Genomic DNA, 26,573 nt, shown 5'->3' on the forward strand with positions numbered 1-26,573 from the left:
GAATGCTATATTAAACAAGGCAAATATCTTAAGTAAATTAACCAATCAGTTCATTTGAGTGATTATAGTGTGAGTATGCTGTTGATAGTGTGTTTGTGTATATTTGTGCTGCAGTGTTCTCTTATTTTGAAGTTCTAATTTATGATGTATAACTAAAATTCAACAAAGACTCTAAATTAGGTTAAATTTTGAAAGAGAACAGTTATTTGCTAATCAACCATTTTTTTTTTAAAGATTTATTTTATTTATTTGTGCATACAAGAGCTGGGGTGTAGGCCAGAGATGTAGGGGGAGGGTTGGAGGGGGGAGAGGATTCACCAAAGACAGAGTGGGAGCAAAACAGGCAGATCCACTGAAATATACTGCTGAGTGGAGTGAGGGCAAAACAGAGGTCTGCTGCGCCATGTGGGTAGCTCCCTAGCTGTGGATCAAACTTGTGCTGCAGTGGCTGTGCATAGATAACTTCATAGTGCTGAGACTCAACCTCTTGCCACACCAGGAGGCCCTCAACCATTATTTTGGTACAGTCTGCTTAGTGATCTTTAACAACAGGCAGATACACTGTTAGGTTAGTGCTAAGTGATACATGATTGGTGCATAGTACAGTGACATCAATATAATGTAGAGATTGTGTTGGTTCATATCTGTCCTAGGTAGCAAAGAGTAGGAACAGAAATAGAACCTTCAGCAAAGAAGAAAAAATTCCAGCTACAGAGAGACTCCCTTTCAGGTTTATTTCAAGAACATTAAAGTTAATAAAATTAAACTTGAGCACCCGGTACTTTTTTTTTTTGTCCATTTAGAAGATTTTAAGGAAACAGACATTCAGATTTGCCTGGCAAATAATTGTAAATTATTACTTTGTTCCCACTTTTTTTTTTTTAAATAATAAATTTTATTTTTATATTCCCCATACAATTGCAACCCCCCCATTCTGACCCCAATCCCTCCCCTCCCGCCCCCCACCCCCCAAAAAGTATCTCTGGTTCATAGTTTTTTGTTGATTTTGATTTTCACTTTCTTATAGTTATTCATTTTCCTGGTCCCTTATTTAAGTTTTCTAGATTCCTGCTATGAGTGAGACCATCCGGTATTTTTCTTTTTCTTTCTGGCTTATTTCGCTGAGCATGATCCCTTCCAGCGCCATCCATGTTGCTGCAAATGGCATGTGTTTATCTTTTTTGAATGCTGAGTAATATTCCATGGTGTATATGTACCACATCTTCTTGATCCAGTCATCTATTTTTGGGCATTTGGGTTGTTTCCAAAGCTTAGCTATTGTAAATAGTGCTACTATAAATATAGGGGTGCAGGTGCTCTTTGGAATTGATGTTTCTGTGTCCTTTGGGTAAATACCTAGGAGTGGAATTGCTGGATCATATGGAAGCTCTATGTTTAGTAGGTCCAGAAATCTCCACACAGCTCTCCATAGTGGTTGGACCAGTTTGCACTCCCACCAGCAGTGCAGGAGAGTTCCTTTTTCTCCACACCCTTGCCAACAGAGCACCCAGTACTTTTAGGGGTGGGAGACTCATTCTCAGTATTGCACATACTCCTCTCCCTACCTTAATGTTAGCCCCACTGGCCCAGAGTACTTCCATCTGGATCATCACAGTACCTGTAAGTAGGTACTTCCACTCATTTGTTTTTGTTCATTTAGAATATTCCTATTCATTGTCATGCTGTTCTTACTGATTTTGATCGCCATGTAGATTGTTTCTAAATTTTTACTCTTACAAACATTACATTGAACTTCCTTGTATGTATTATTATGAAATTGAGTGTTAAGATAGGGTGGACTTTTCAAAGTGAGGTTGTTGAATTTTGGATTGTATTTATTTAAAATTAATACATAATGTCCAAGTGGTTCTGTATTTATTTTTAAGATTTATTTATTTATTTATGCAAGCACTGGGTACAGTCAGAAGTGCGGGAGAGTGAGAGAATTCACCAGAGCCAGATCGGAGAGCAGAACAGGCAGAGTGATGAAGTACACTGCTGAGGGGAGCAGCGGGAGGCAGGAGAGGTCTGCGTGCCATGTGGGACCCTCGCCCGGCGGCCGGGAATTGAACTGGCACTGCAGAGGCTGCGGGCAGCTTCGCAACCCGGCGCTCAACCACTGCACCACTGGAGAGGCCCCTGTCCAAATGGTTCTTTAAAAAGAACCAATTTGTTTTCTCATTCATAATGTTTATGAACACCGGGCTGTGAAGCTGCCTGCAGCCTCTGCAGCGCTGGTTCGATCCCTGGCCACCAGCGAGGGTCCCACATGGCGTGACAGACCTCTCCTGCCGCGCCCGCTGCTCCCCTCAGCTGTGTATTTCGTCAGTCTGCCTATTCTGTTCCCCACTTTGGCTCTGGTGAATTCTCACCCTCCTGTGTTTCTGACTGTACCAGTGCTTGCATAAATAAATAAATAAATAAATCTTTAAAAAAAAAAAGACTTATTAATATCTGGAAGTATTCTGCTAAACTAAGCATAGGCTTAGTCAACTGTGAATATTTTGTTTCTTTTTAATTGTGTCTCAGGGCTTATTTGAGGATTGTTAGATCCAACAGTCTTTCAGATACACTTTAACTTATTATCTAAGGATTTGCTAGTTATTTTCTTAGCTTTTTGGTGTGAGGCTTATTAAGGTTGACACTGGGTAAAAAATGCTGGCTAAAATGTTGAAAATAAAGACACAATTACAGCTTGAGTTTAAATATTTGTGAATTCAAACATTTGGGTTTTAGAATTTGCTTTTTCTTGTGTACCTATCTGCTAAAGCCAAGATTGTTCTCATTTTTTATGAACTTTTATTGAACTGCAACATGTATACATAGTGCACAGTTATAAACGTATAGCTTAATGCATTTTCACAAACTGTGCATATGTGCTTGTGGTATAGTCAGTTCCTGGACAAACAGGAAACTTCCCTAAGGCCCCCCATCCTGTTAGTAATCTCACAAAGGTAGCCACTGCCCTGTTTTACAATATCATTGATTTGTTTTTAACTCTATATGAATGGAATCATAGAGTATACTTCTTTCCTCAGTATTATTTGTAAAGGTCATTCATGCTTTTGCATTAGATCAGTCATTTTCTTTATTATTTAGTATTCCACTTTGTGAATAACTATAATTAGGTCTCTCATTTTGTTATTGATCGGAATTTGGGTATACTCCAGGTTTTGGTTAATAGATACATTGCTACTCTCAATATTTTTTAAAAGTGTTCAAAGATGAGTGTGTGTGTGTGTGTTTGTATCCCAGAAACAGACCAAATTAGGTATATATCTTGCTTTAGTAGATACTGCCAGTTTGTTTCTCTTCCAAAGTGGTTATACCACTCCATATTTTTTACTCCATATTTTTACTCCATATTCTTGGTAGTACTTCTTTCTTCCTTGTTTTAGCTATTTTAGTGAGAGTAATTTAAATTTGCCTTTCCCTGTTTTTTTAATTTGACAAATAGATACTTTTTCATATTTATTGACTGTTTAGATAATTCCATTTGTCAAGCCACTTGCTCAAGAATTCACAACTTTTTCCCATTCCATATCACTCTGTTCTTTCCTGTTCCATCTCACTCTGATTTGTAGGAGTCTTTACATAGTGGAGATGTAAGTACTTTGGTATGTTTTACAAATATTTGTTGCTTGCCCGTAGTTATCTTTTCATCTTTTAAGTGGCATGTTTATGAATAAGAGTTGTTAATATTTTCCAGTTTGTCCATAATATTCCAGTACAGTTGTGTGTTGCTTAACATAGGGATACATTCTGGGAAATGTGTTGTTAGGTGACTTAATTGTCACACATCATAGAATGTGATTACACAAACCTACATGGTAAAGCTACTACACACCTAGGTTTTGTGGTACAAACCATTGGGACCATCACCATATAGGGGTCCATACTTAACCCTAATGTCTTTAAGGGACTCATGACAAGATATCAGTTTTCTTTCCTTTTTTCTCTTTAGTGCCTTTTTCTTTCCTTTTTTTTCTGTGTTTTAAGAAATACTGTCTTACTCTCCTAGGTTTTGAAAGTATTCACTGTTTTTTTCCTAGAATGCTTATTGTTTCATCCTTGTTATTTAGATTTAAAATCTGTCTGGAATTGGTTTTAGTGTGGTGTGAGGTAGGGGTCAAGATTCAAACCCCCATCACCTGCAATGTGGATATCTTGTTGACTCAGCGGTGTTTATTGAAGAGATTATCTTAGCTCACTACACTCTTGTGAATTCATAAGTCAGGTTACTGTATATGGGATTCATCTTTTTCTGGACTTTATCTTTTTTATATTTATTTGTGATCTTGCACTAATACTGTATACTCTATAAAACTTTGTGGTAGTTCTTAATATCTAGTAATGTAATTTTTCACCTTTAACCTCACAATGGCTTGGGTTAGTCTTAGTATATTATTTTTAAAAATTTTATTTATGCATATAAGAGCTGGGGTGTAGGCCAGCAGTGCGGGGAGGTGGGGCAGGGAGGGTGTGAGGATTCAGTAGAGACAGTGGGGAGCAGAACAGGCGGAGCTACTGAAATACAATGCTGAGGGGAGCAGTGGGTTTTATTTTTTTTTAAGATTTATTTATTCATGCATACAATAGCTGGGGGATACAGGCCAGAGATGCGGGGCATGAGAGGATTCAGAGACAGAGTGGGGCACAGAACTGGCAGATTGACTGAAATACACTGCTGAGGGGAGCAGCGGGTGAGACAGGAGAGTCTGCTGAGCCATGTGAGTTGCTCCCAGGCCGGCGGGGGGGGGGGGGGGGGGGGGGGGGGGAGGGGAGATCTAACTCTTGCTGCAGAGGCTGCAGATTGCTTCATAGTGTGGTGCTTAAACCCTTGCGCCACTAGGGAGGCCCTATTTTCCTATAAATTTTAAAGTTTAATTTGTTAACTTTTACAAGAAAATCTGCTGGGATTTTATGTCAACTCTAAAGATAACATTGAGGAGAATTGGTAGCTTAAAAATAGTGAATTTTCCAAATATCTCTTTTACCTTTCTCACAGGTGCGGACCATGTCTAAGGATTGCCCCAGCATTCAGTTCTATGAGTAATAAGTATCCACAGGCAGTCTTCTTGGAAGTAGATGTACATCAGTGTCAGGTAAGTGAAAGGTATACTTTAAAAAAAATAATAATTCACAGTTCAGTTTGAAATTTGACATTAATGTTATCTATCTTCACTTACCTCTCTATGTGCATAGTACTCCTTTGAAAATAGCAAAATGTTATGTTGACGTGACACCGGTGAATTGGTGGTGGGAATTTCCTGGGGGCTACACCTGAGAGGAGAAAGCATACATTGTACAAAAATGAAGAATGATGTAAAATATATTTATAAAATTTTTTAAAAATGTCATTACTTTCTTAGTTAGGAAGGACAGTCCAATATTAATTGCTTGTTTATATTAACATCCTTCTGATACGGAACTAATACTGTGTTGTTATACTTAATAGGTCACCTGCAGTTCTGTGTTTTACATTACTTTGATTATCTTTTGCAAGTCTGGAATCATATCTTCTATTACAGAGGCATTGACTGATTACAAAGCTAGGGCAGAGAATTTTTGGTTATAGTTTGATTTGAATCGATCCATTTGTAATCTTAGCTCCAAAGCTGCATATCAGTAGAAACGTTAGTCTTGATTACTGTTGATTGAGCCAGTGTTGTAGGTAGGTTGCCCTGATTAGTTTGAATGACTGTGTGACAGTTTTGCATTTGCATGTGTAGAAATATGGGGGAGTTGTTTGGAAAAAATTTGAAGAGACTTCTGACACTGAAAATATGATCGTTAGTTCTGACTAAAGAACACCTCTGTAACTACTCTTTTCTGTGGGTGTGGGGGTGAGGGTTAATGTGAGATTTTTACCTTTGGTATATTTCAGTGTGAAAAAAAATTTTAAAGTGTTAAACAGTTAGTAGTTTGGGGATTTGGTTTAAACTGTTTTATATCTTTATTATTCAGTACTTAATGTCACGTTTTACTAGACTGCAGAACTGGCCCTTATTTGAAGTATTTTTATTATTTGTCATCTGGAATTGCTGTCTTCTTGATGTGTTGTGCTAGCTACATGTGGTAATTGAGTACTTGTAGTACATTCAGTTAAAATTGATATGTACTGAAAGTGTAAAATTTTGAATCTTACTGTAAAAGCAAAAAAGTAAAATATCTCATTGACTATATGTTAAAGATGCATATATTATATTCACTAAAAATATATCACGAAAACTCATTTTACTCGTTTCTCTTTATTTTTTTATTGTGGGTACTGGAAAATTTTAAATTACTTAAATTGCTCATATTTATCTTTTACATTATACTTCTTACATATAGCAATATTCTAAAAGGTCAACCGTGTTTTTTTTTTTTCTCTCAAAATTTATGAGGCTTAGAGAAGACATCTCTTAAACTTTATGCTTTTTTCTTTAAAAATATAATGGTTTCTCTTCACAGTATTTGAATATGCAAGGTGACACATTGGCTTTACATTTCTCATGTGAAGTTTAAAACATGAATGAGTGATAATGAATTAATTTTCATTCAGTAGTTAGTCTTATCATATTCTGCAGTTGGAGTAGAATTTCAAAAGATAACTGTTGGAATCTATTTGTTGGGAGACCAGAAGTCATTTCTATGAGTGGAATTAAGTGTGATTGCAATGCAAAGGACCTTACCTCCTTTTTAGACAGATATGCTGATGTGTTTTACTTTTTCCTAGTAGCAGTGGTTTATACTGACAGATAAATGCCCTTTTTGGTTACTCATTTGAGAAACAGTATGTTCTTATAAGAGAGCTATATGGTATAGTGTTCTTCTTTATGGATTTAAGAGTAATAACAGTTTTGCACTTTAGGAATAATACTGCTTTTTCTTTAACATTAATTGGGGAAAATTGTTTTATATGTTTTTCATCCATGCTTGTGATATTTAACTTCCACTGAGATACAGAGTGTATATTCAGAGTGTTTTAAGGTTAGTTTTAATTCCTAATGCCATCTAACTTGCCAATTCTAGGGAACAGCTGCCACCAACAATATATCAGCAACACCTACATTTTTGTTTTTTCGAAACAAAGTGAGAATTGATCAGTATCAAGGAGCAGATGCTGTGGGATTAGAAGAAAAGATCAAGCAGCATTTAGAAAATGACCCTGGAAGCAACGAGGATACAGATATTCCAAAAGGCTATGTACGTAGACTTAAATGTAAAATCATGTTATCTTGCATTTGTCATTATTTGATTAAAATGAAATTGACCCTGTTTTCATGTTTTATATTCTACTAGTTTAGAAAACTTTCAGATAAGGACTTTAAAAGTAAAATCATTAACTGACTATTGGGTTTTGCTTATGAATATGTATTATACCTAAGGCTCCACCATAAATATTTTTCCTAAATTTTTTTCTGCTACTTTGCTATGTTTACTTAAAAATACTCTTTCTGAACTATTATTATAGCCAATTTTAAACATTAGTTTTATATTTTCCCCCCCAAGTAGTGAAGAGATGGGCATTGAAGAATTTTTTTACTTTTTGACATTCGAATAAAATGACTTGTAAGTTTTAATGTGGTATCATTATATACTGAATCCCTTTCCTGCCGCTTCTTTTCCCTCTTTAAAAGTATTCCCTTCTTTCTGGCGCTCTACTTTAAAAAAGCTAGTTACTGATTTTGTTTTAGAATCAAATGTGACTTTAGTATTGAATGTGTTTTTCTGAGCTTTAAGAGCAAATTACTCTGAATAATAACTTGAAGACTTAGGGAAAATTTTTTTGAAAATGATGTAATGTGAATAGTTATAATGCAGTATATTTATCATTTGAGAGTTATTCAGGAAGGAAGTAAAATTCTGGAGTAGCACTTCATAGTAGCTGATTTGTTTATGCAAATTGGTAAATGTTGCATACAAACATTTCTCTTTTTACAAATTTCTTATTTTTTTTTTTGTTATAAAGTTATTGTGAAAGGCAACATCAATCTAATATGGTAGCCACCAGGCACATGTGGCTGTTGAGCATTTATTATATGTCAAGCGAAACTGAGGAACTGAATTTTTAAATGTATCTACTTTTAATTAATTTAATTTTAAATCACCGCATTTGGCTAATGGCTATCTTATTGAACAGTGCAGGTCTAGACCATCTGTCTTATAGACTGTCCCACAATCTGGATTTGTCTGATTATTTTCTTATTCTTTCCTTATTGTTGGCAAGTTGATTATATAGGGAGTGATATTTATTTTCCATTATATATTTTCAGAATATGTCAGTTTGTAACTATGTCATATATATAATATAATGGCAATCTTGCCCTAGATAATATATCCGGTTGAATGTTATACGTTTTGTGTGCTCATAATAAATGAAAGTTTAATAATTATTTTAAAATTTAGTATTTTATTTTATTTTTAAAATTTATTTATTTATACAAGCACTGGGTACAGTCAGAAGCGCGGGAGGGTGAGAGAATTCACCAGAGACAGAGCGGGGAGCAGAACAGGCAGACTGATGAAATACACTGCTGAGGGGAGCAGCGGGCGTGGCAGGAGAGGTTTGTGTGCCATGTGGGACCCTCGCCCGGCAGCTGGGGATTGAAGCAGCGCTGCAGAGGCTGCAGGCAGCTTCTCAGCACAGCGCTCAACCGCTGCGCTACCGGGAAGGCCCAAAAAATTTAATATTTTAAATAATTCCCCTATTTAGTTTATTTTCAACAGTGTTGTCGTCATGCCTGGATCCTAATCCTAGATGCAGTACTAGGCATCTTGGAAAAATGGAAGATATAAACATTTTAAAGATTTTGTCAATACTGTCCTTTTAGGGCAAATACTGATGACATTCAGAATAACTGTACCATAACAGAACTTTGTTCAGCAATGTTCCTTTTTATCCTCCTCCCTTTTTTGAATTGGCTATAACATTTTACCCTGAATAATATATTGAATATTTAATGTAATGTTTAATGTAATACAAAGTAACTGTGTAATTTTGGCTTTGAAAGCATTTAGTCTACTCCATGAATAAGTAGAGGTCTACTCTAATGGATTATTACCATATTGGAATTTATTTAACATGTAAAATAGTGTTTTTTAGCTTTCTAGAATTGTATATACATATACATTAATGTCCTGGATTAAAAAGAATGTGAAGACTCTAGATAGGTGAACATGCAAAGATAGAAAGATGAGCATATAAAACTGATAATCTAAATACTTGGTAAATTTTGAAAATTGTCCTTGTTTAGTATATGAAATGGGTACTTTTCCTTAAAACCACAATTTATCAAAATCAACTCCACTAGAAACAGACCACCTAATAGAGCAATCACCATACAGGAAATACAGAAAATAGTAAAAGTCAAGATGATGTTGTTACAGGGAGATTCTGGCGAATTATTAAAGATCAGACAGTCTGGTGTTACTGTAAGTACTTAAGGCAATATAAAAAGAGACAAAACTGCTATATTTTCTTTTGAAGTGTGACCTTGATCCCAAAATCAACAAGATTTGCACCAAAAAAGATAACTACTGACCAGTTCCAGTTAGAAATATTGGTATGGATGTTAAATAAAAGCTAAACTAAATGTAACAATGCATAGAAGAAAATTCATGATCTCTAGTGTGCATAAAAAGCATGGACAAAATTTAACACTCATTTACATATAAAGCATTCAATAAAATCTTCATGGGAAACACTACTCATCTCCACTGAAGTTAGAAGCAGGACTACTGTACTGCAACTCTGGTGTTGTGCTGAAAGTATGAAGGTTTTGAACCGACTCAGGAATATGATAATACCACAGGGAAGTAGTCAGCAAAGTCCAGAAAAAATAAATGTATAGACAAAATGACCATAGATTAAAAGAAATTTTAGAGACACATTAACTAAATTCAGTATTTGTACTTTTTTTGATCATTATTCAAGGTCTAATAATTCATCTGTAAAACATTTATGAGGCAGTAGAGGAAATTTGAACACTGAGTTTTGATAAGGAAATGTTCATAGATTTGGTTATGGTTATACTGAGGGTTCATTTTTAAATGAATTTCTTAGAAATATACATGGAAATATTTATGAATGAAATGGAGAAAATGCCTGAGATTTACTTGAAAGTAATCAGGAGATGCGTCAGGAACTTGTTGGGAGGGTGGTGGTAAAGAAGAAACAAGAGTGGCCTTGAGTTGATTATTTTTCTGGTTGGGAGATGGGTCCATGAGGTTTACTGTATTAGTCTATTTATGTATGTTTTTGAAATTTTCCAACATAAAGTTTAAGCCCTTACTTGCTATTCATCTTAAATCTAAGCACTTCATGGATAAAGGTTTAAAGACACCATGGCCATTGGAAGAGGGAAATAGCCTTTCTTGGATCTCAGCAGATATTTAAATTGCATGTTTTCTACTGCTTACAGCTATACACTTTTTAAAAGGTGTGAGTTAACATTTTATTATCTTAGTGTTAAAGATTTGGTTTCTGATAGCTTGTTGAGTAGGCCCAGCCTAGATTTGGCTTTAATAATTAGTGGTATTGGACCTCTCTGGTGGCGCAGGCAGTTCAGCACCGCACTATGAAGCTGTCTGCAGCCTCTGCAGCGTGGGTTCGATCCTGGCCGGCCAGGGAGATGACCCACATGGGGCAGCAGACCTCTCCTGTCTTGCCCCGCTGCTCCCCTCAGCAGTGTATTTCAGCCTGCCTATTCTTTTTTTTTCTTTTTTTTTTTTTTTAAGGTTTCTTCATTCATTTATACAAGCACTGGGTACAGTCAGAAGCGCAGGAGGGTGAGAGAATTCACCAGAGCTAGAGCGGGGAACAGAACAGGCAGACTGACGGAACACACTGCTGAGGGGAGCAGCGGGCGCAGCAGGAGAGGTCTGTGCGCAATGTGGGACCCTCGCCAGTGGCCGGGGATCAAACCGGTGCTGCAGAGGCTGTGGGCAGCTTCGCAGCCCAGCACTCAACCACTGCGTCACCAGGGGAGGCCCAGTCTGCCTGTTCTGTTCCCCGCTCTGTCTCTGTTGAATCCTCTCACCCTCCTGCACATCTGGCCTGTAGCCCAGTTCTTGTATAAATAAATGATTCTTTAAAAAAATAATAATAATTAGTGGTAGATCTCAGTCAGAAATTCAATTGAAAAGATTGTTGTGAAAGTTTTAGTAACTTTTAAAAGAAATAGAGGTTTTTTTTAAAATCGCCTAATCTAGAGAGAATCACATATTTAAATTAAGTTTTTATGCTAAATCTAAATATTTTAGCTAAGGAATTGATTTAATTTTTTTTCAGATGGATTTAATGCCTTTTATTAACAAAGCTGGCTGTGAATGTCTTAATGAAAGCGATGAGCATGGATTTGACAACTGTTTACGAAAAGATATGACCTTCTTGGAATCTGATTGTGATGAACAGGTATTTGAATGCTTAAGTTAAGAATTGTAGGCAGTATCATTTTCTGTGCCCATTCTTGTTTCTTTATTGTGTTTCATTTCATGGTTTTATGGCTCTCCTTCCCAGATTACCACTTCTTTCCATTTCTTTGATTGCTTGTCTTTTATCCATGTGTACGCACCTCCTTTCTTTGTTCTTTGTCAGCAGCCAGTGTACTGGGGAGAACAGTGGAACTCTAGATCGGCCCCACTGCTAAGTGTAGCCTTCACCACTCTTGGGTCCTTTGTTCTTCTTGACCTGCCTTCCACACTTTTACCCACCTAGATGAGCTTGTCTTTGAGAAGATGGGACCAATTAGATGAGCACTCCCTAAATTTCTAGTCCTCACTCCTAGAAGTGAAGTTGTGTGCTCCTCTCTGTTGTCACAGAGGAAGTGGTGCAGTATTGCTTGACCAGACTTACTTCATCTTGACTGTTAATTTCTTGAATTTACTTTCTGTTTGTTGTTTGCTTTGTCCCCATTCCAATTTATTTTCCACACGTTTACAAAAGTTTCTTTTCTAAAATATAAATTTGATCCTGTTTGTCTTTCTTAGAAGAAATAAATGATTCTTCACTGACTGTAGGAACAGAGTGTCAGATTCCCACTGACTTCATCAATTTGGCATTCCTACTTCATCTGTTCACCTGTGGTTCAAGTCCCTGAGTGTGTCATGCTTATAATTTTTCGACACACTGTTATAGGTCAAGTATTAAAAGGCACTTATATAACCAAGGGCAATAATCTGGCCATTTTATGTGTTTAGGCAAACACACCACAGTGATTCCAAAATCATAAATCCACACCCCATCTTTCTCTCCAGTCAGAGCTACTTTACTCTGTAGCTTTGAAGGTGTGTTCCCATTGTGTTCCTTGTAAATGTTCTATATGTCATGATGCATATCAGCAAGACTCCAGTTACAGCTTCCCTGAACTAGCGCTCCCAGGATAGAAATACACGTACCTGTATCAGACATAATTTGAGCTGAAAAGAAGATTGAGTGAATGAATTAGTTTTTGAAAGAGAGGCATTTCTGATAATATTTTGTATCCTAGTTCCCTAATGTGACCTTCCAAAATCAGTTTCCCATGTAAGTTTAGGATAGAGGTTTGGAGATTTTAGCATAACGCTCTAAGAGTCCTATTCTCTTGAGTTTGGGATTACAGTTCACTTGAGGACTAGTCTCTCCATATAACCTCACATTGTCTCCCAGTTGGTAAGTGACATGGATAGATACTTGGCAGGTAGACCTAGAAAACATTAAACATATGTACTAAAACATAAAGTTAAATTTAATTGGGGGGTTTGAGTGTGACTTTTTTGGAAAGCAGATTGCCAATTATAGGTGACAAGACTTTCGGTTCTTAAATGTAATTTTAGTTAATTTATTCCATTGAATTTTGTTTTTGCCATTCCTTATATGAATATTAGGAGATTATGTTTTTCAAATGTCAATTTAATGAAGTTACCTCATTTTGATTTCCATATTATATTCCTTTTGTTAGATGAATTAAAATATTTCTACTTCTGTTATTTTCATTCTGTTTAGCTGTTGTGTGTATTCAAGGTGTTCAAGAGTCTTTTTAAAATAAGACTTATTTTTTTTTCACAGCTACTTATTACTGTGGCATTCAATCAACCTGTTAAGCTTTATTCAATGAAATTTCAGGGGCCAGATAATGGTGAGTAATGGGTAGCTTTAACTTCGTATTGTATAGACCCGTTAGAACTTGTTTCAAACTTTGTATTAAATGCAGGTAGCTGTTTTCTTGCTTTAGCATAGAGTAAAACTTTTTATAACAAAGCATGGATATAAATGAATGGGCAAATTATATGAGATTATTTGGGACTGAAAGTGCCCCCAAAATCTTTTGCCTTATTTCTAAAGTTTCTTAAGAATTTAAGTTCCCTCCTAAGTTTTCTTAAGTGAAAACTAGGAAACACTTTTTGTCAACTATTTTTTAAAACTCTAGATTCAAAACCACATTTTTAAGTATCAGAATGGGAGAGGTTAATTTCAAATATCTTCCTATTATGGATAATAAAACTAAGGCTCTAGATCTTCCTATGTGAGCTCTATTAAGTTTCCTCTTCTTTGGTCCTGCTGCCTGCTCTGCTCCCTGCTCTGCTCCCTGCTCTGGCTTTGGTGAATTCTCTCACCCTCACGCGCTTCTGACTGTATCCAGTGCTTGAATAAATAAATCTTTCAAAAAAAAAAAAAAAAGCTTTAAGTTTCCTCTTCTTTGCACAGACTTGGCATTTCTTTTTTAATTAAATAAGAAATTTTCATGATTTATCCCTTACCTCCTAAATGCCTTTTAAATAATAAACTGTACAGTTGTTGGCAACTGCACGACCCAGTTCAAGAATTCTTTTATGAAACTTTTTTGTTGACTGTAAGACTCCATTGCGGGGCCTCCCCGATGGCGCAGTGGTTGAGCACTGGGTTGCGAAGCTGCCCGCGGCCTCTGCGGCGCTGGTTCGATCCCCGGCTGCTCCCCGGCCACTGGAGGAGGGTCCCACATGGTGCGCAGACCTCTCCTGCCGCCCGCCCGCTGCTCCCCTCAGCAGTGTACTTCGGTCCTTCTGCCTGCTCTGCTCCCTGCTCTGGCTCTGGTGAATTCTCTCGCCCTCCCGCGCTTCTGACTGTGCCCAGTGCATGTATAAACAAAAACAAACAAACAGATAAAATAAATAAACATGCCTCTATTTAAAAAAAAAAAAAAAAAACTACAAAAAAAAAAAAAGACTCCATTGCGACCTTCCCTATACCTTCTTACCAGTAATATTACATTTATCACAGTATGGCTTTTATAGTTGAGAGTAGAAATTCTTTATATAGAACACACTCACACCTATATACATATGTATGTTTGTGTATGTGTATTTGTGTGTGTGTGTGTTTTAATCTAGTTTCCCTAGTTATTTTGTGTAGTAGTAGCAGACCAAGTATATACTGTTAAATATCTATTGAAAAAGAGGAAAACTATGACTACAAAAATACTTTCTTAAAATTTCTAAAAGAGAGGTTTACAAAGATATGTATAGGTATGTGTAGGTGTGTATATATGTATGTCTGTGTTGTATGGTGTGAGTGTAATGATAAAGAGAAGAATTATATGTGATTTATGTATTTACTATTCTATGTTTACAGGTCAGGGTCCTAAATATGTAAAAATTTTTATCAATCTACCCCGATCTATGGATTTTGAAGAGGCAGAAAGAAGTGAACCAACTCAAGCTCTGGAACTAACAGAGGATGATATTAAAGAAGATGGTATTGTCCCACTTCGTTATGTGAAGTTTCAGAATGTTAACAGTGTAACTGTAAGTAGTATTTCGTTCAACGATATTTAGTGGGTTTATGGGTGACAATTCATACTATCTTCAGGATCCATGTGATCCTTTAAAGTGGTTATTTGTCGACGTGGTTTGAAATAATTTTTACAATGTAAAAATATATGTAATGAGCCAATTAAAATTTTCTTTTTTAAAACATTTATCTGTGTGCCCTTAAGAGGAAGGTGAATTTGTTAGTGTACTATGTTATATGCGTGTATTATATATTTGGCAGCTTTTGTTAAAAGTTTACTCTGGAACATTTGTACTTAAACTGAAGATATTCTTGCTTTATCCTTTATATCTGGTGTTAAGTAATGATACATTTGTAACCCCCAGTTTCTTTTTTCCAGGATTTAATAGTGTAGTAATCATGATATCAATAAAAATGACTTTTTAAAAAGATAACTTCACATTATCTTAATTTACATTTTCAGCTCTACTTAGTGCTAATTCCTTTGGTGAACATCAGTATTGGAATTCAGCTCATGCAACCCTGCTCAGTCCAGTCCTTCAGAAGAGGGGTAGGAGGGCATGAGTAGAATAGCAGAATACTTGGAGAAGGAATGGCAACCAGCAGGGGCCACTGAGAACAGTTGTGACAAATTAGTGTGATTTCTTTCTTTTAATGGAATGAGTCTGGTTTTTGTAAACTAGAACATTATAGCATGTGTTCATTTTAGGAGGTTTTCAGTGGAGTTTCACAATACATATATTTAGTAGTAAGATGAAAGATTATTTTTTTGAATTTTCAGTATTTGAAATATCCTCTTCCAGTGAAATTAAAGAAAAAATGGTTACATTAAAGTAGAACACTGCTTATCAAATTTGGAAGGCATTTGTTGAAAAAAAGCCCCTTCTACCTAGAGATCCTGATATAATGTGTCTTCAAAATGATAATTTTGACCAGAAAATCTAATTAAAGCAACTTAATATATTTTAAAGCCAGTAAATGTAAATTTGTGTTTTGATTCAAAGATCTGTACGAATAAATAAATGGAGACCTGATTTAATAGTCTACTTATTGTTGAATTGGAATTTTTAACTGATGATAACCTCAATTTGAGGTGGATCTATGGTTGCCTATGATGAGTCCCATCTGAGAAAGGAGTATGATGTTGAAACCAAGAGAGGTGGTGTTCTTAAGTGATAGCATCTAGAGTAATACTGTGTTTTTTTAAATGGGGAAAGAAGAAATCTAATATATTGAAAAAGGATCAGTGAGTAAAGGTGTTGTCTCTTAACATGCTGAAAGGAGTTTTTTAATAGAAAGTATAAAGCATTAAGCTTAAAAAATATGCAAGGCATAGTATGATTTTAGTTGATCCTTTTTAAAGATTTATTTATTTACGCATACAAGAACTGGGGTATAGGACAGAGGTGTGGGAGGTGAGAGGATCCACCAGAGACAGAAGGAACAGAACAGGCAGACTGACTGAAATACACTGCTGAGGGGAGCAGTGGGCGAGGCAGGAGAGGTCTGCTACACCTGTGGGTAGCTCCCTGGCCAGCCGGGAGATCAAACTCATGCTGCAGTGACTGGATAGCTTCATAGTGCTGTGCTTATCCCTTGCGCCACCAGGTAGGCCCTTAGTTGATTTCTAGTGCTACTTTCTCCTTCAGTATTCTGGGAAATTGAATGGAAATTAGAAAGAATACAACCTCAAAGATTTTCTTCAGTGAAAAACTAATAAAATTTCAATAGTGTTCTGCCCATTGTCATCAGACATCTTACATTCCATCGCTTTCTCTGGTTTAATCATGACTCCTCATACTGGCACACTAAATTATCAGGAACTGGAGAAGATTATCATCCCTGGAGAAGATGAGAATAACAGAGCCTTGGCTACCCCTCTCAGAATCTGCCCCTCCCAGGCTGTAAAGACCTATCTTCCTCTGCAAGGATGAGCATGGGGTCGTGGATGAGAACAAGGGCTTCCGGTTGCTGTCCTGGCTCTGTCACATAGCCTTCAAACTATGCCTTTGTGCTGCAAGTAATATATATATACTTACTAGTTTGGATTAATCTTCATATTTTTATTGTCTAAGGAAGCTTACTAAATTTAAAGAATGTTTATGGAAAAAAGTATCATAAATGAAAGTGTAAAGTGTTGTGATTTCTTTTTTTTGGTAGATATTTGTTCAATCCAATCAAGGTGAAGAAGAAACAACAAGAATTTCATATTTTACCTTCATTGGTACTCCAGTCCAGGCAACAAATATGAATGACTTCAAACGAGTAAGTATTTTAAAATGATATTTGGGGGAATAAAAATGTTATTGAAAAGAAATAATTTCATAAAGATCCACAATCATCATGGCATTAAATTTTGTAAGATGAATGTATATAGTAGGTTCTCCTTTAGATTTTCAGATATCCAACTGAAAAAATCTGTAATACAAATGTCTTATGGATAATAGTGTCTATTAGTGAATGGTATCCAAATAAGAAGTAAAAATAATAGTTTGGTTATAGAAAGTAGGAATAACAGAAAAATAAGAGTTATGTCATTACTTGAAAGTAGTAAGTACTTCGCTGATATTAAGATCTTGATTATCAGTGATTTTGATGAAATTTTAAATGACTTCAATAATTTAATGATTAAAGTTCTTTTTGATAAAAGAAAGGACTTGTTTTACTTCATTGAGATAACTTTCCAAACTCTGCGTTTGTGCTAAAAAGATCACATTTCAGTAAATTTATAGTGAGTAGTCAGGCTTCGCATACACACACACACACACACACACACACACAACAAAGAATATGAAAAATACATATATGAGAAAAATTTTTGTGTGTGTGTGTGTATATATATATATTTTTTTTTTTTAAAAGAGGACATAATCCTAAGGTTTATAAAGAAACCTTAGGGGTTTGAAACCTTGGGACTTTTTGGAATGACATTTCGTACATTCATGGAATGGAATTACTTCTAACTGATAACAGTTCCTTGGGGTGACTGTTAAAATGTGCAACCACAGATCGTAAGTGCTACCACGAGCTTTATCGGTATAGGGCCCAGTTGCTGCGCACAGATAAATGTGCAGCAGCACAGGAGATGGGGGGACCACAGTGTTTCTGAGCTGCATGAGCAGGCAGGCTAGAACCTGAGGTGATTATAAGAGTGGAAGAGTTTCCCTAGGGTTTTCAGCACCTGGAGTGGGAGGCACCCGGTGTAACAGTTTAGATCCCTGTTTGGGAAAGTAGAATTCAAGGATATCCTGAGAAATCCTGTGGGGTTTTTTTGCTTTTTGGGTTTTTTTTTTTTTGCATAGGCAGTATTTTCTCTGTTTACTGAGGTAACAATAGTTTGAATTCTTATTCTATATTCTATGGTGATATCTACAGATCTGATTTTAATTCAGTTACAGAGAAATTCATAAAATTACCTAAGAGTGGATGAACTTACACAATTGTGTGCTATTTGATTTCAACTGGTCATTTTTCCACTGCTATTTTCCTGTCTCATAGCATAATTAACTTTTGGAAGCTGTAGAAACAATTGTGTACTTTGTCATGTCAAGTGTTTGACATATGTATAATGACAGGTCAGAAGAAGCAGAGATTAAACATCTACATTTTAATGATATGAAATATGCTGTACTGGAAAAAATGTGTGAGCAACAAAGACACTTTGGCTGCCTGCTTTGTTACTTTGCCTGTTTGAATTAAATTCCATTGGATTTTGCTTGGATTTTGTAGTTCGTTTTAGCTTAATCACATTATAAAACTTATTACTGTAAGTCCTCTATTATTTCCTCACACCATTAATCCAGCCCTGGTTTCCACCTTCTCACTTGAGCTTTTATGCAATTTTATTTCCCTTTTTTTCCTCAAAATAACCACTGTTTGGTCTTTCCCATCTTCCCAGTCTGCCGTTCAGTTGTGGTTTTTCTAATGTAAAATAATTGTCCATCTAAGAATCTGTTTCTACCTCTTTGTTTCTAACGGCCCCTCTCCCACCCCAGAATGGTTTATCTCTATCATCTCTTACCAAATTGTCATTTTTTAACTGTTTTTAGGATAGCAAAAGTATTAGAATTTTCTTGCTTGAGAGTATATTCATATTTATTATATAATTTGATTATTCATATAACAAAATACTTTTTTGATCTTTCTGAAATTACTGTACAGATCTTATCCTCAAACGTTTTGGTCTCAGGACCCTTTTATACTATTAAATGTTATTAAAGACCAAAACAGAAGCTCTATATTTGTCTAATGTTTATTGTCTAAGAAATTAAAACTGAGAAACTTTATAAATATTTGCAAATAATAAACACATTATATATTAACATAGATATCTTAAAAAATGCTTTCTTTCAAAAAACAAGTTTAGTGAGGAGCATTGCTTTACACTTTAACAAATTTCTTTATTGCCTTGTTTAACAGAACCCTCTCATTCTCTTACTTGCTTCGGCATTTAGTCACTGTTACTATCACAGCTCATGCGTCCTCTGGAAAATTTCATTGTACACTTGGGAGATAATGAGAATTGAAAAGACAGATAAAAATTGAACATTATTAAGGAAATTGTTTTGATCTCAAAGACTCCTAGAAAAGGGTCCCAAGGACCCCCAATCTGAATCGCACCTTGAGAACAGATGTGAGAATAATACTGAATGGAGTCCCTTCTTGGTGTTCTAGACTTTTTAGTCCCTTGCTTTTAATGTTTGAATTTGTTGGGTTGAAGATTTTCTTATATTTGTTGGTATTATGTTGCATTTGCATTTAATTGCTTTTGACTGAGATCTCTTCTGCCTGTGTCATTGCATTAATTGTCCTGTAGGGTTATTCCTCAAAAGTAAGCCAGTATATCATTGTTTTTTTGTTTTTTTTTTGTTTTTTTAAAGATTTATCTTTATTTATTTATACAAGCTCTGGGTACAGTCAGAAGCGCGGGAGGGCGAGAGAATTCGCCAGAGCAGGGAGCAGAGCAGGCAGAAGGACCGAAGTACACTACTGAGGGGAACAGCGGACGGCAGGAAAGGTCTGCACGCCATGTGGGACCCACCTCCGGTGGCCGGGGAGCAGCCGGGGATCGAACCCGTGCTGCAGAGGCTGCGGGCAGCTTCGCAACCCAGCGCTCAACCGCTATGCCACCGGGGAGGCCCATATCAGTGTTTTTTATGTTATGCTGATAAGTCAATATTACTTCAGTGTAAGAAAATTACAATTAAAAATTTATGTTTGACAGTTGGGTCTTTGTATAGATAGGATCACTCACTAAAAATTACAAATGAGTTTGGTTTCTAAGTGAAAGAAATAATGGATATGTGGTATGGTACAGGTACAGTCATCATTCTTGTCTATCGTGAGTTTAGGGTATTGGATAACCATTTGGAAAGTCAGTCAAAAATTAATCAAAGCTTAGTTCAAGTCTCCTTTCCTGTACAGAGTAGTGTCCTATTTTCCCAGCCTGGTGATATTTCCTTCTTTCTGACAATGGCTGGGGAAATATCAACATATTTTGTGAAGGAAGAGGAACTTAAATGTTGAAAGTAGACATGGGGAAGGGAGAAGAGCAATGGATACTCTGGGTAGAATGGAAAACAGGAATTTAGCCGTGAAGCAGGAAGGCCCAGGGCTCATTTAAGGACAAGTCAAGTGCGGCACTCTTTTCCCTTACTTAGTCAACATTATTTGAAAGGAATTGCACATATTAATTATAATTTCAAATCTCAGGTTAGATTTGGCATGTGTTTTATTAGCTCAGGGCAGAAAGTTTTCATACCTTTTTGTGAAGAGAGCTATAAAATGGTTGAGTGAATGATAAAATACAGTTTAGCATTTCCAGTTCACATTTTTATGTTGTATAAGTTGTATCTAGATAATGTTAGTTTTCAGAATATCATTGACCACCTCCTTATGTCATTAAATTGGCAGAAGCTTAGGTAATGCTGATGAATTTTGATGTGGATAGAGATCTTTGCCTACCTTGCATGCTGTTACAGCTTTCGATGTTTATACTTTTAAGATTTGTTGGGCTAGAACACCCCTTCCGCATGTCTGTTTATTGGCTCTTAGAGGCATGGTGCACAGATTATAATATACGCTTAGGATATATGTTGTTGTCAATGAATTTTTTGTGTTGCGTCATGAAAAAGCTTGCCACCTTAATTGGAAGTAGATGTTTTCTTTGCTAAAATATGCTATTTATATGGATTATTTATTTTAATACAAAAGTATTAAAATAAAAGTGTACTAAGTGAGCAAAATTGTAGGGGCTTTTGCTTTTGAGGGAATGAGGTGCATGTGAAAAGTAGAGCAGATTATCGCTGTGATTAAAAATAGATCTTTCTAAACTGGCATTCACTGTATCAGCTATTTTTGTAACATATCTGTCTGTTTATTTTTCAGCTTTTTTAATCCAACTCAAATGAACTAAAAACAGAAGATTTAAAAAAAATGAATATAAAGATTGACCTTATCTCACTCTCCTCCCCTCCTTGCTTCTCTACTCAGCTAGCACCTGTTTGCTCTCACCCTTCCCATATTCTCGCCATTGCTGGTGCAAGATTTCTCCAGCTTCTCTCATCTGGATCAGCCTTCTTGTTACCTAGATTTTCTCAGCCATCTCTTTCATCAAACCTCACTCAAATCATGTTTCTCAGTTGGCCTTTTATTTTGTTTTGATTTTTGATTTGGGCTTGCAACTAGGTGCTTTCATTTCATTACCACACTGTGTTGCTCACCTGACTTTTTAACTTCCTCCTGTCTCACGTTTAATATTGTACTACATTTTGAAAAATAATATTGCAATAAAATATATTGTTGTAAATGCTTTCAGATTTAGCTAGTTGTTGGGTAATGTTTAATATGATGTAAAGTTTAACTTTATTTTTTTAGTAACTGTAGAATCATTTTGGAAATCAAAGATGAATACTTTCTTTTATACTGAGTTCATTTATACTAGAATTATGTGTTGATTAAACTGTAGTACTAGCATACTACATTGATTAGACTGTAGTTGAGAGATACGGGTTTTTCTTTTTCTCATTGAAACTATAGCCCAAAAAGTCTTTTTGCTAATTAATGTGGGCTTGTCCTTGTTTTGTCTACCCAAGCGAGCTTAAGGCCGGTTGAGAGTACGGACTGATTGTTAAGCTGGGTTAAAATAGTAACACAAAGATCAATGGACTCTTTACTGAATAAATATCTTTGACACCTAATTTTGCTGTACCTAGACGTGTATTTGAGGTGTTATATAAAGACTTTAAAATGAATAAAAGAGCTTTATTTTGGCAACGAGAACATCCATATTGTAGTGCTGAATTTCTTCTTTTTTACAGAGAATACACATTGGAAAGTTGAGAGTTATCAACCTGTGAAACAGTATGCAGATTTGTGTCTGCTGTGTCACATCTGCTAAAATTTTAATTTTTAATATTGGTTTTGTTTTCTTCTGTTTAATTAATAGCTCTGTGTTTGGCGTGTTCCTAGGTGATATATAATGATCAATAACACTTTCAGTGTTTATCTGCTTAAATTTATTTTTGTATAAATCCTGCCCCCTCACCTTCTTTCTTAAGACTCTCCTGGGCTCTTAATATCTGAGTTTCTTACTTTCATCTACATACTCTTAGGAGACTTATCTCTTTAACATCTTTCTGACTTTCTGAACTTTCTAATATATGGTTTCCTTGGATCAGAGAGAGAGCTTTTTAAAGTTGTAAAAGTGGTTTTCTATGAGGGGAAAAACAGTATTTCTGGCTTCATGTAATTGGGAATTCAGTGGAAAGGGTTTTTATAATCTTCTCTGCTGAATGACATTGACCCAACCATATTTTATTTCAGACCAAACATGTACTGAAGACCTTTGAGTTTTGCTTGATATAGACACTTGCAATTTAGAATCAATTTAAATTGATTCTACTGATCTAAATTATATTTATAAATGTATATAGAAATTTGATTGCAAATACATATTTAATCACTTGTAAGTAGTAGATTTCTTTAGAGGCATTTCTGCCATAAGAATGTACTATCGAATAATAAACTTTAGACTTAAAAGAAATTATTTGATTAAAACAAAGTTTTATATCATTTCCATGTAGAATTATTGGTAGAAACAAGGTCATTCGTTACCATTTCTGTGCTGCCCACATATATAGCAACTAGGACATTTTTAAAAACCTTCCAGTAGGGAATTTTTCTAATCATTGACAGAAACAAGACTTAGTCTTTACATTTTCAGTAGTACATTTGTAGAAACCATGGTTTTTTAAAAATAGAAATTAGGCAAAATTAGTCATTTTAATCTGTTTTCATTGCATGTCTTCATATTGAGAGAAAAGTCTAGAGACCTGTCAACTTGAGCATGAAGACATAAGTTTAGCATACCCTTTTAATTCCAGATTTTGTGATCGACATTTGATTTCTAATTGCCTAAAAATAGTATGCCAAATATATTTCACTCATATAGCATCATCTTTTTATTAACTTCTCTAAACTGTCAACCTTGTTTTGAAAAATTGCATTACTTTTTCTTAAAACAGTGTGGGAAGCCAAAAATAGCCTGCATGTGTTTTATTTTTAATTTCTTGAGGCTGGGAGAGGAGGGAGGGTCACAGTTTGCTTCAACAATGAAAATACACTGCATGCCGGTAAAGATGCAGGGGTAAAAATTAATACCAGGTTTTAAAGATGATTAGCAGTTAGTAATTTTTTTTTTTAGCGGTTAGTAATATTTTGAAAATATCCATATTTCCAAATAAGATGTGTATATGAAATTATTTTTGTTTTCTAGGTAGTTGGCAAAAAAGGAGAAAGCCATTAAGGTACAGAAGACACTGGAAGACCACATTGCAATCAGATCTACAGCTCCTGGATAATTGCTTGATTCTCACCAGAGACTGTCAATATTCCATTCATTGCCATTACCAATAAATCATTGCTTTTGTTCAGATGGTATCATTAGTGTTTCTATTGTAATCTTGATACATGCAATTGTAAATAAAAGTCATACTTTTGCCAAGCTTAACTTTTGTCATTCTAAATAAGTATTTTCTCTTTCCATTTATTTGAAAATTGGCCAACTTGTGATTTTAGAAGAGATTTAAGTTTCTGGTAACACTGATTGAAAGCCACTTTCTTTAGAGGAGCAAAACTATTTTAGGTAATTCAGGAGTGTATGTGCACTCATGTATACACAAACAGAAAGTGATTTTGATACATGGACTTGGAAAGCTAACTATTTCAAATGTTTCAGAATGCAGTAACTTATATGTTTATTAAAACATTTTGGTATCTGAGGTATAGAGATTTCTCAAATTATAACTACCAGAAATAAATTAATAAGCTTTAAGTTTAACTTAAACTATTAGTTAATGAACCAGAGATTCTAAGCCCCTCTGAGTCAGCCATTTTCTTTACTAGGAAAGGTTTGTGAAAATCTGAGAGTAGGGGAAAAAAAGTACTATCAATTTATGAAACATAGAAATTAGTGTTTTCAATCAAGTTTTTATTAGCTACCAAAAGATGCAGTGTAAGTATACGGAAAACATAAGTTAAGCTTGAAAATGCATTGGCCAAATGTATGTTTAAAAGGTCTTTCACAAAAGGCTGGTAAAACAAAACGTGTTTCTTCTTCTTTGTTTTTAATCTTAAAACTACTTCAGAAAGTATTGGTCAATTTGTTTTTAATTTCTATTTTTCTAATTCAAATTTAATTTTTTAATTTCTGAATATTTTTAAAATTTGGTGTTTGGAAAGTATACATACAACTGTCTTAATTTTGATTCAGTTAATTAAATAGTACATTTGCTGGTGGTGGTGTCTGGCAATATGGTTGAGATACAATTTTGCCTTTGGAGAAGAATGTACCTATAATTGTTTTATGAAAAAAATTATGCAGAAATTTTAGTGTTAAAATAGTCACTTTCTGAAACCCCTGTCATTAGATAATGTTTAGGGTTTTTTTGTATGTAAGCACATTAACTGATCTGTATTAGCTATGTTGCCTTGGATCAAGTGGAGGCAGAAGGCAAGAAATAAAAGTTTCTAACACTCCTTAATATAGACCATCTCAGATCAATCACGTCTGAAATTAAGGATAAAATTAATATCAAGATTTTATGTTACACTTTTGTACACAGCTTTTTGGGTAATTCTTAAAGTGCCTCATCTTAAGTATTACTGACCTCATTCTATTTATACTTGACAATTTGAAAACCCAGTGAAAATAATTTCATCTTTGTAAAGGAATTGGCATCAGATTTATATTGTTTATGTGACTTTTCTATAACTCAGTTGGTTGCATTATACAAACATTCCATAATCAAATTGTAAATAGTGAAAAATGAATGTTTATAGGTAACTGTAAATGTTTCACTATGGGAAGTTTTATAAATAAACATGCATAGTTGACATTATTTAAATTAACAAGCTGAAATGCTGATGTTTTATCCTAAAAGTGTGTGCATTACACACACAAACGTATACATATATGACTTGTTTATGCAACACGGAATCTTCCAGATAAATAAAAGCATTTGAAAAATGTAACCCCAGTTATTTTAACCAAACCATCCATTAGTGCTTTCCAGAAAACTAACTTTGTTTATTGTTTATCAGACATAGCAAAAAACTCACAAAACTTCCCTCATTTTGCACATTTCACATAAGATTGCATTAAAACAATGAAATACCTTGTCCAGAAAACAAAAATATTAGAGCACAAAGTCTTTGCTAGCACACAGTTGAGGTAAAAGAGCAAATCCTTCACTCATGTTCCTCTGCAAGGCCTTTATGATCCATTTTGGCCAAGTGGGCCCCCATTTTCAGGGTTGTGTTGAAGACGAGCCACTAAATCTATTGGAGTTGACATGTAAGTTGAAATCTATCCACCGTCTATCTCACGTTTTGGGGTTGTATACTAGGTTTTTGAAGTGTTTATAGGTGTGCTGTTACTGTACATTTGGCCTCAGCCTCTTATTCATGGTTGCCATTAATACATTTGATGTGGGGACATACCTACTGTTCAGATCTTCCTAAACCTTTAATGTCTAAAGCAAACTTTAATACAGTAATAAGAATAACGCACTGGAATTGACTAGTCAACTTAAATCCTCTTGTAAGCTTCTAAGAATGAAAAAAATTTGCCATTCCATGTTGCTTGTATTAATACTTCTCCAATTCAATTTTGCAGATTCTGTTTATATATCTCTTCTGGAATCAGTCATTTCTAACTTTAATTTTTTTCCCTACATAAATCCATTCACTAAGCCCCTAAGGAAAACTTTGTAGGAATATTGTGTTCTTTTAACTTGAATACCTTGTCATCAGAGGTGTTTTGCGTTTTACAGAATTTTCCATACTCTCATTATGTATGTTTATAATACATGTATAACATGTTTGTTAGGTAAACAAAATTTAAGAGTGAATATTCCCCATCTAAGCCAGTGTTGCTTCAGGAAGAGTATTGATGCCATTTAAAGCATTTTTTTTTTCAAATTGTTTTATTTTTACATCAATACATTTTTATATGGCCAGCACTGTAAGTGGTTACAGTGGGGATTTTACATGCTAATAAGATCACTTTAAAACTTTGTGGCCCATGCAAAATTATTGGAGAATGTGTAACTAAATTATGCTCAGAAGATTATTTTAGAATTTGGGTATGCTCCTAAAATTGTACACAGCTTGGAATAATATTAAACTTTATGATATGTAACCCCAAAGCTGCTAGAGTGTTTCTCTCCCTCTTGTACTTTGCTGTGGGAAGAGGAAGCTTATTCAGGGATTCTGGTAAATTGACCAGGCCAGAATTAGTTGTGAAAACATGATTTGGTGATTTGGTGAAAACATGACT

General features: G+C 35.1%; 1 protein-coding gene across 1 annotated transcript in view; it reads left to right on the forward strand.

Annotated features, from left to right (window-relative positions):
• The window catches only part of TXNL1 (thioredoxin like 1), a 30,724-nt gene extending 6,986 nt beyond the window's left edge, over positions 1-23,738 (forward strand). The window contains exons 2-8 of the mRNA XM_037508478.2: positions 5,009-5,105; positions 7,018-7,191; positions 11,279-11,401; positions 13,034-13,103; positions 14,576-14,748; positions 16,895-16,999; positions 23,511-23,738. Coding sequence (XP_037364375.1) covers positions 5,009-5,105; positions 7,018-7,191; positions 11,279-11,401; positions 13,034-13,103; positions 14,576-14,748; positions 16,895-16,999; positions 23,511-23,540 — 772 coding nt within the window. The 3' untranslated portion in view covers positions 23,541-23,738. The remainder of the gene's footprint in view (positions 1-5,008; positions 5,106-7,017; positions 7,192-11,278; positions 11,402-13,033; positions 13,104-14,575; positions 14,749-16,894; positions 17,000-23,510) is intronic.
• The last annotated feature ends 2,835 nt before the right edge of the window (positions 23,739-26,573 follow it).

The sequence above is a fragment of the Talpa occidentalis genome, unplaced genomic scaffold (genome assembly GCF_014898055.3).
Source record: "Talpa occidentalis isolate TD23 unplaced genomic scaffold, MPIMG_talOcc4v2.1 talOcc4.13, whole genome shotgun sequence".
In the NCBI taxonomy this organism is placed as follows: Eukaryota; Metazoa; Chordata; class Mammalia; order Eulipotyphla; family Talpidae; genus Talpa; species Talpa occidentalis.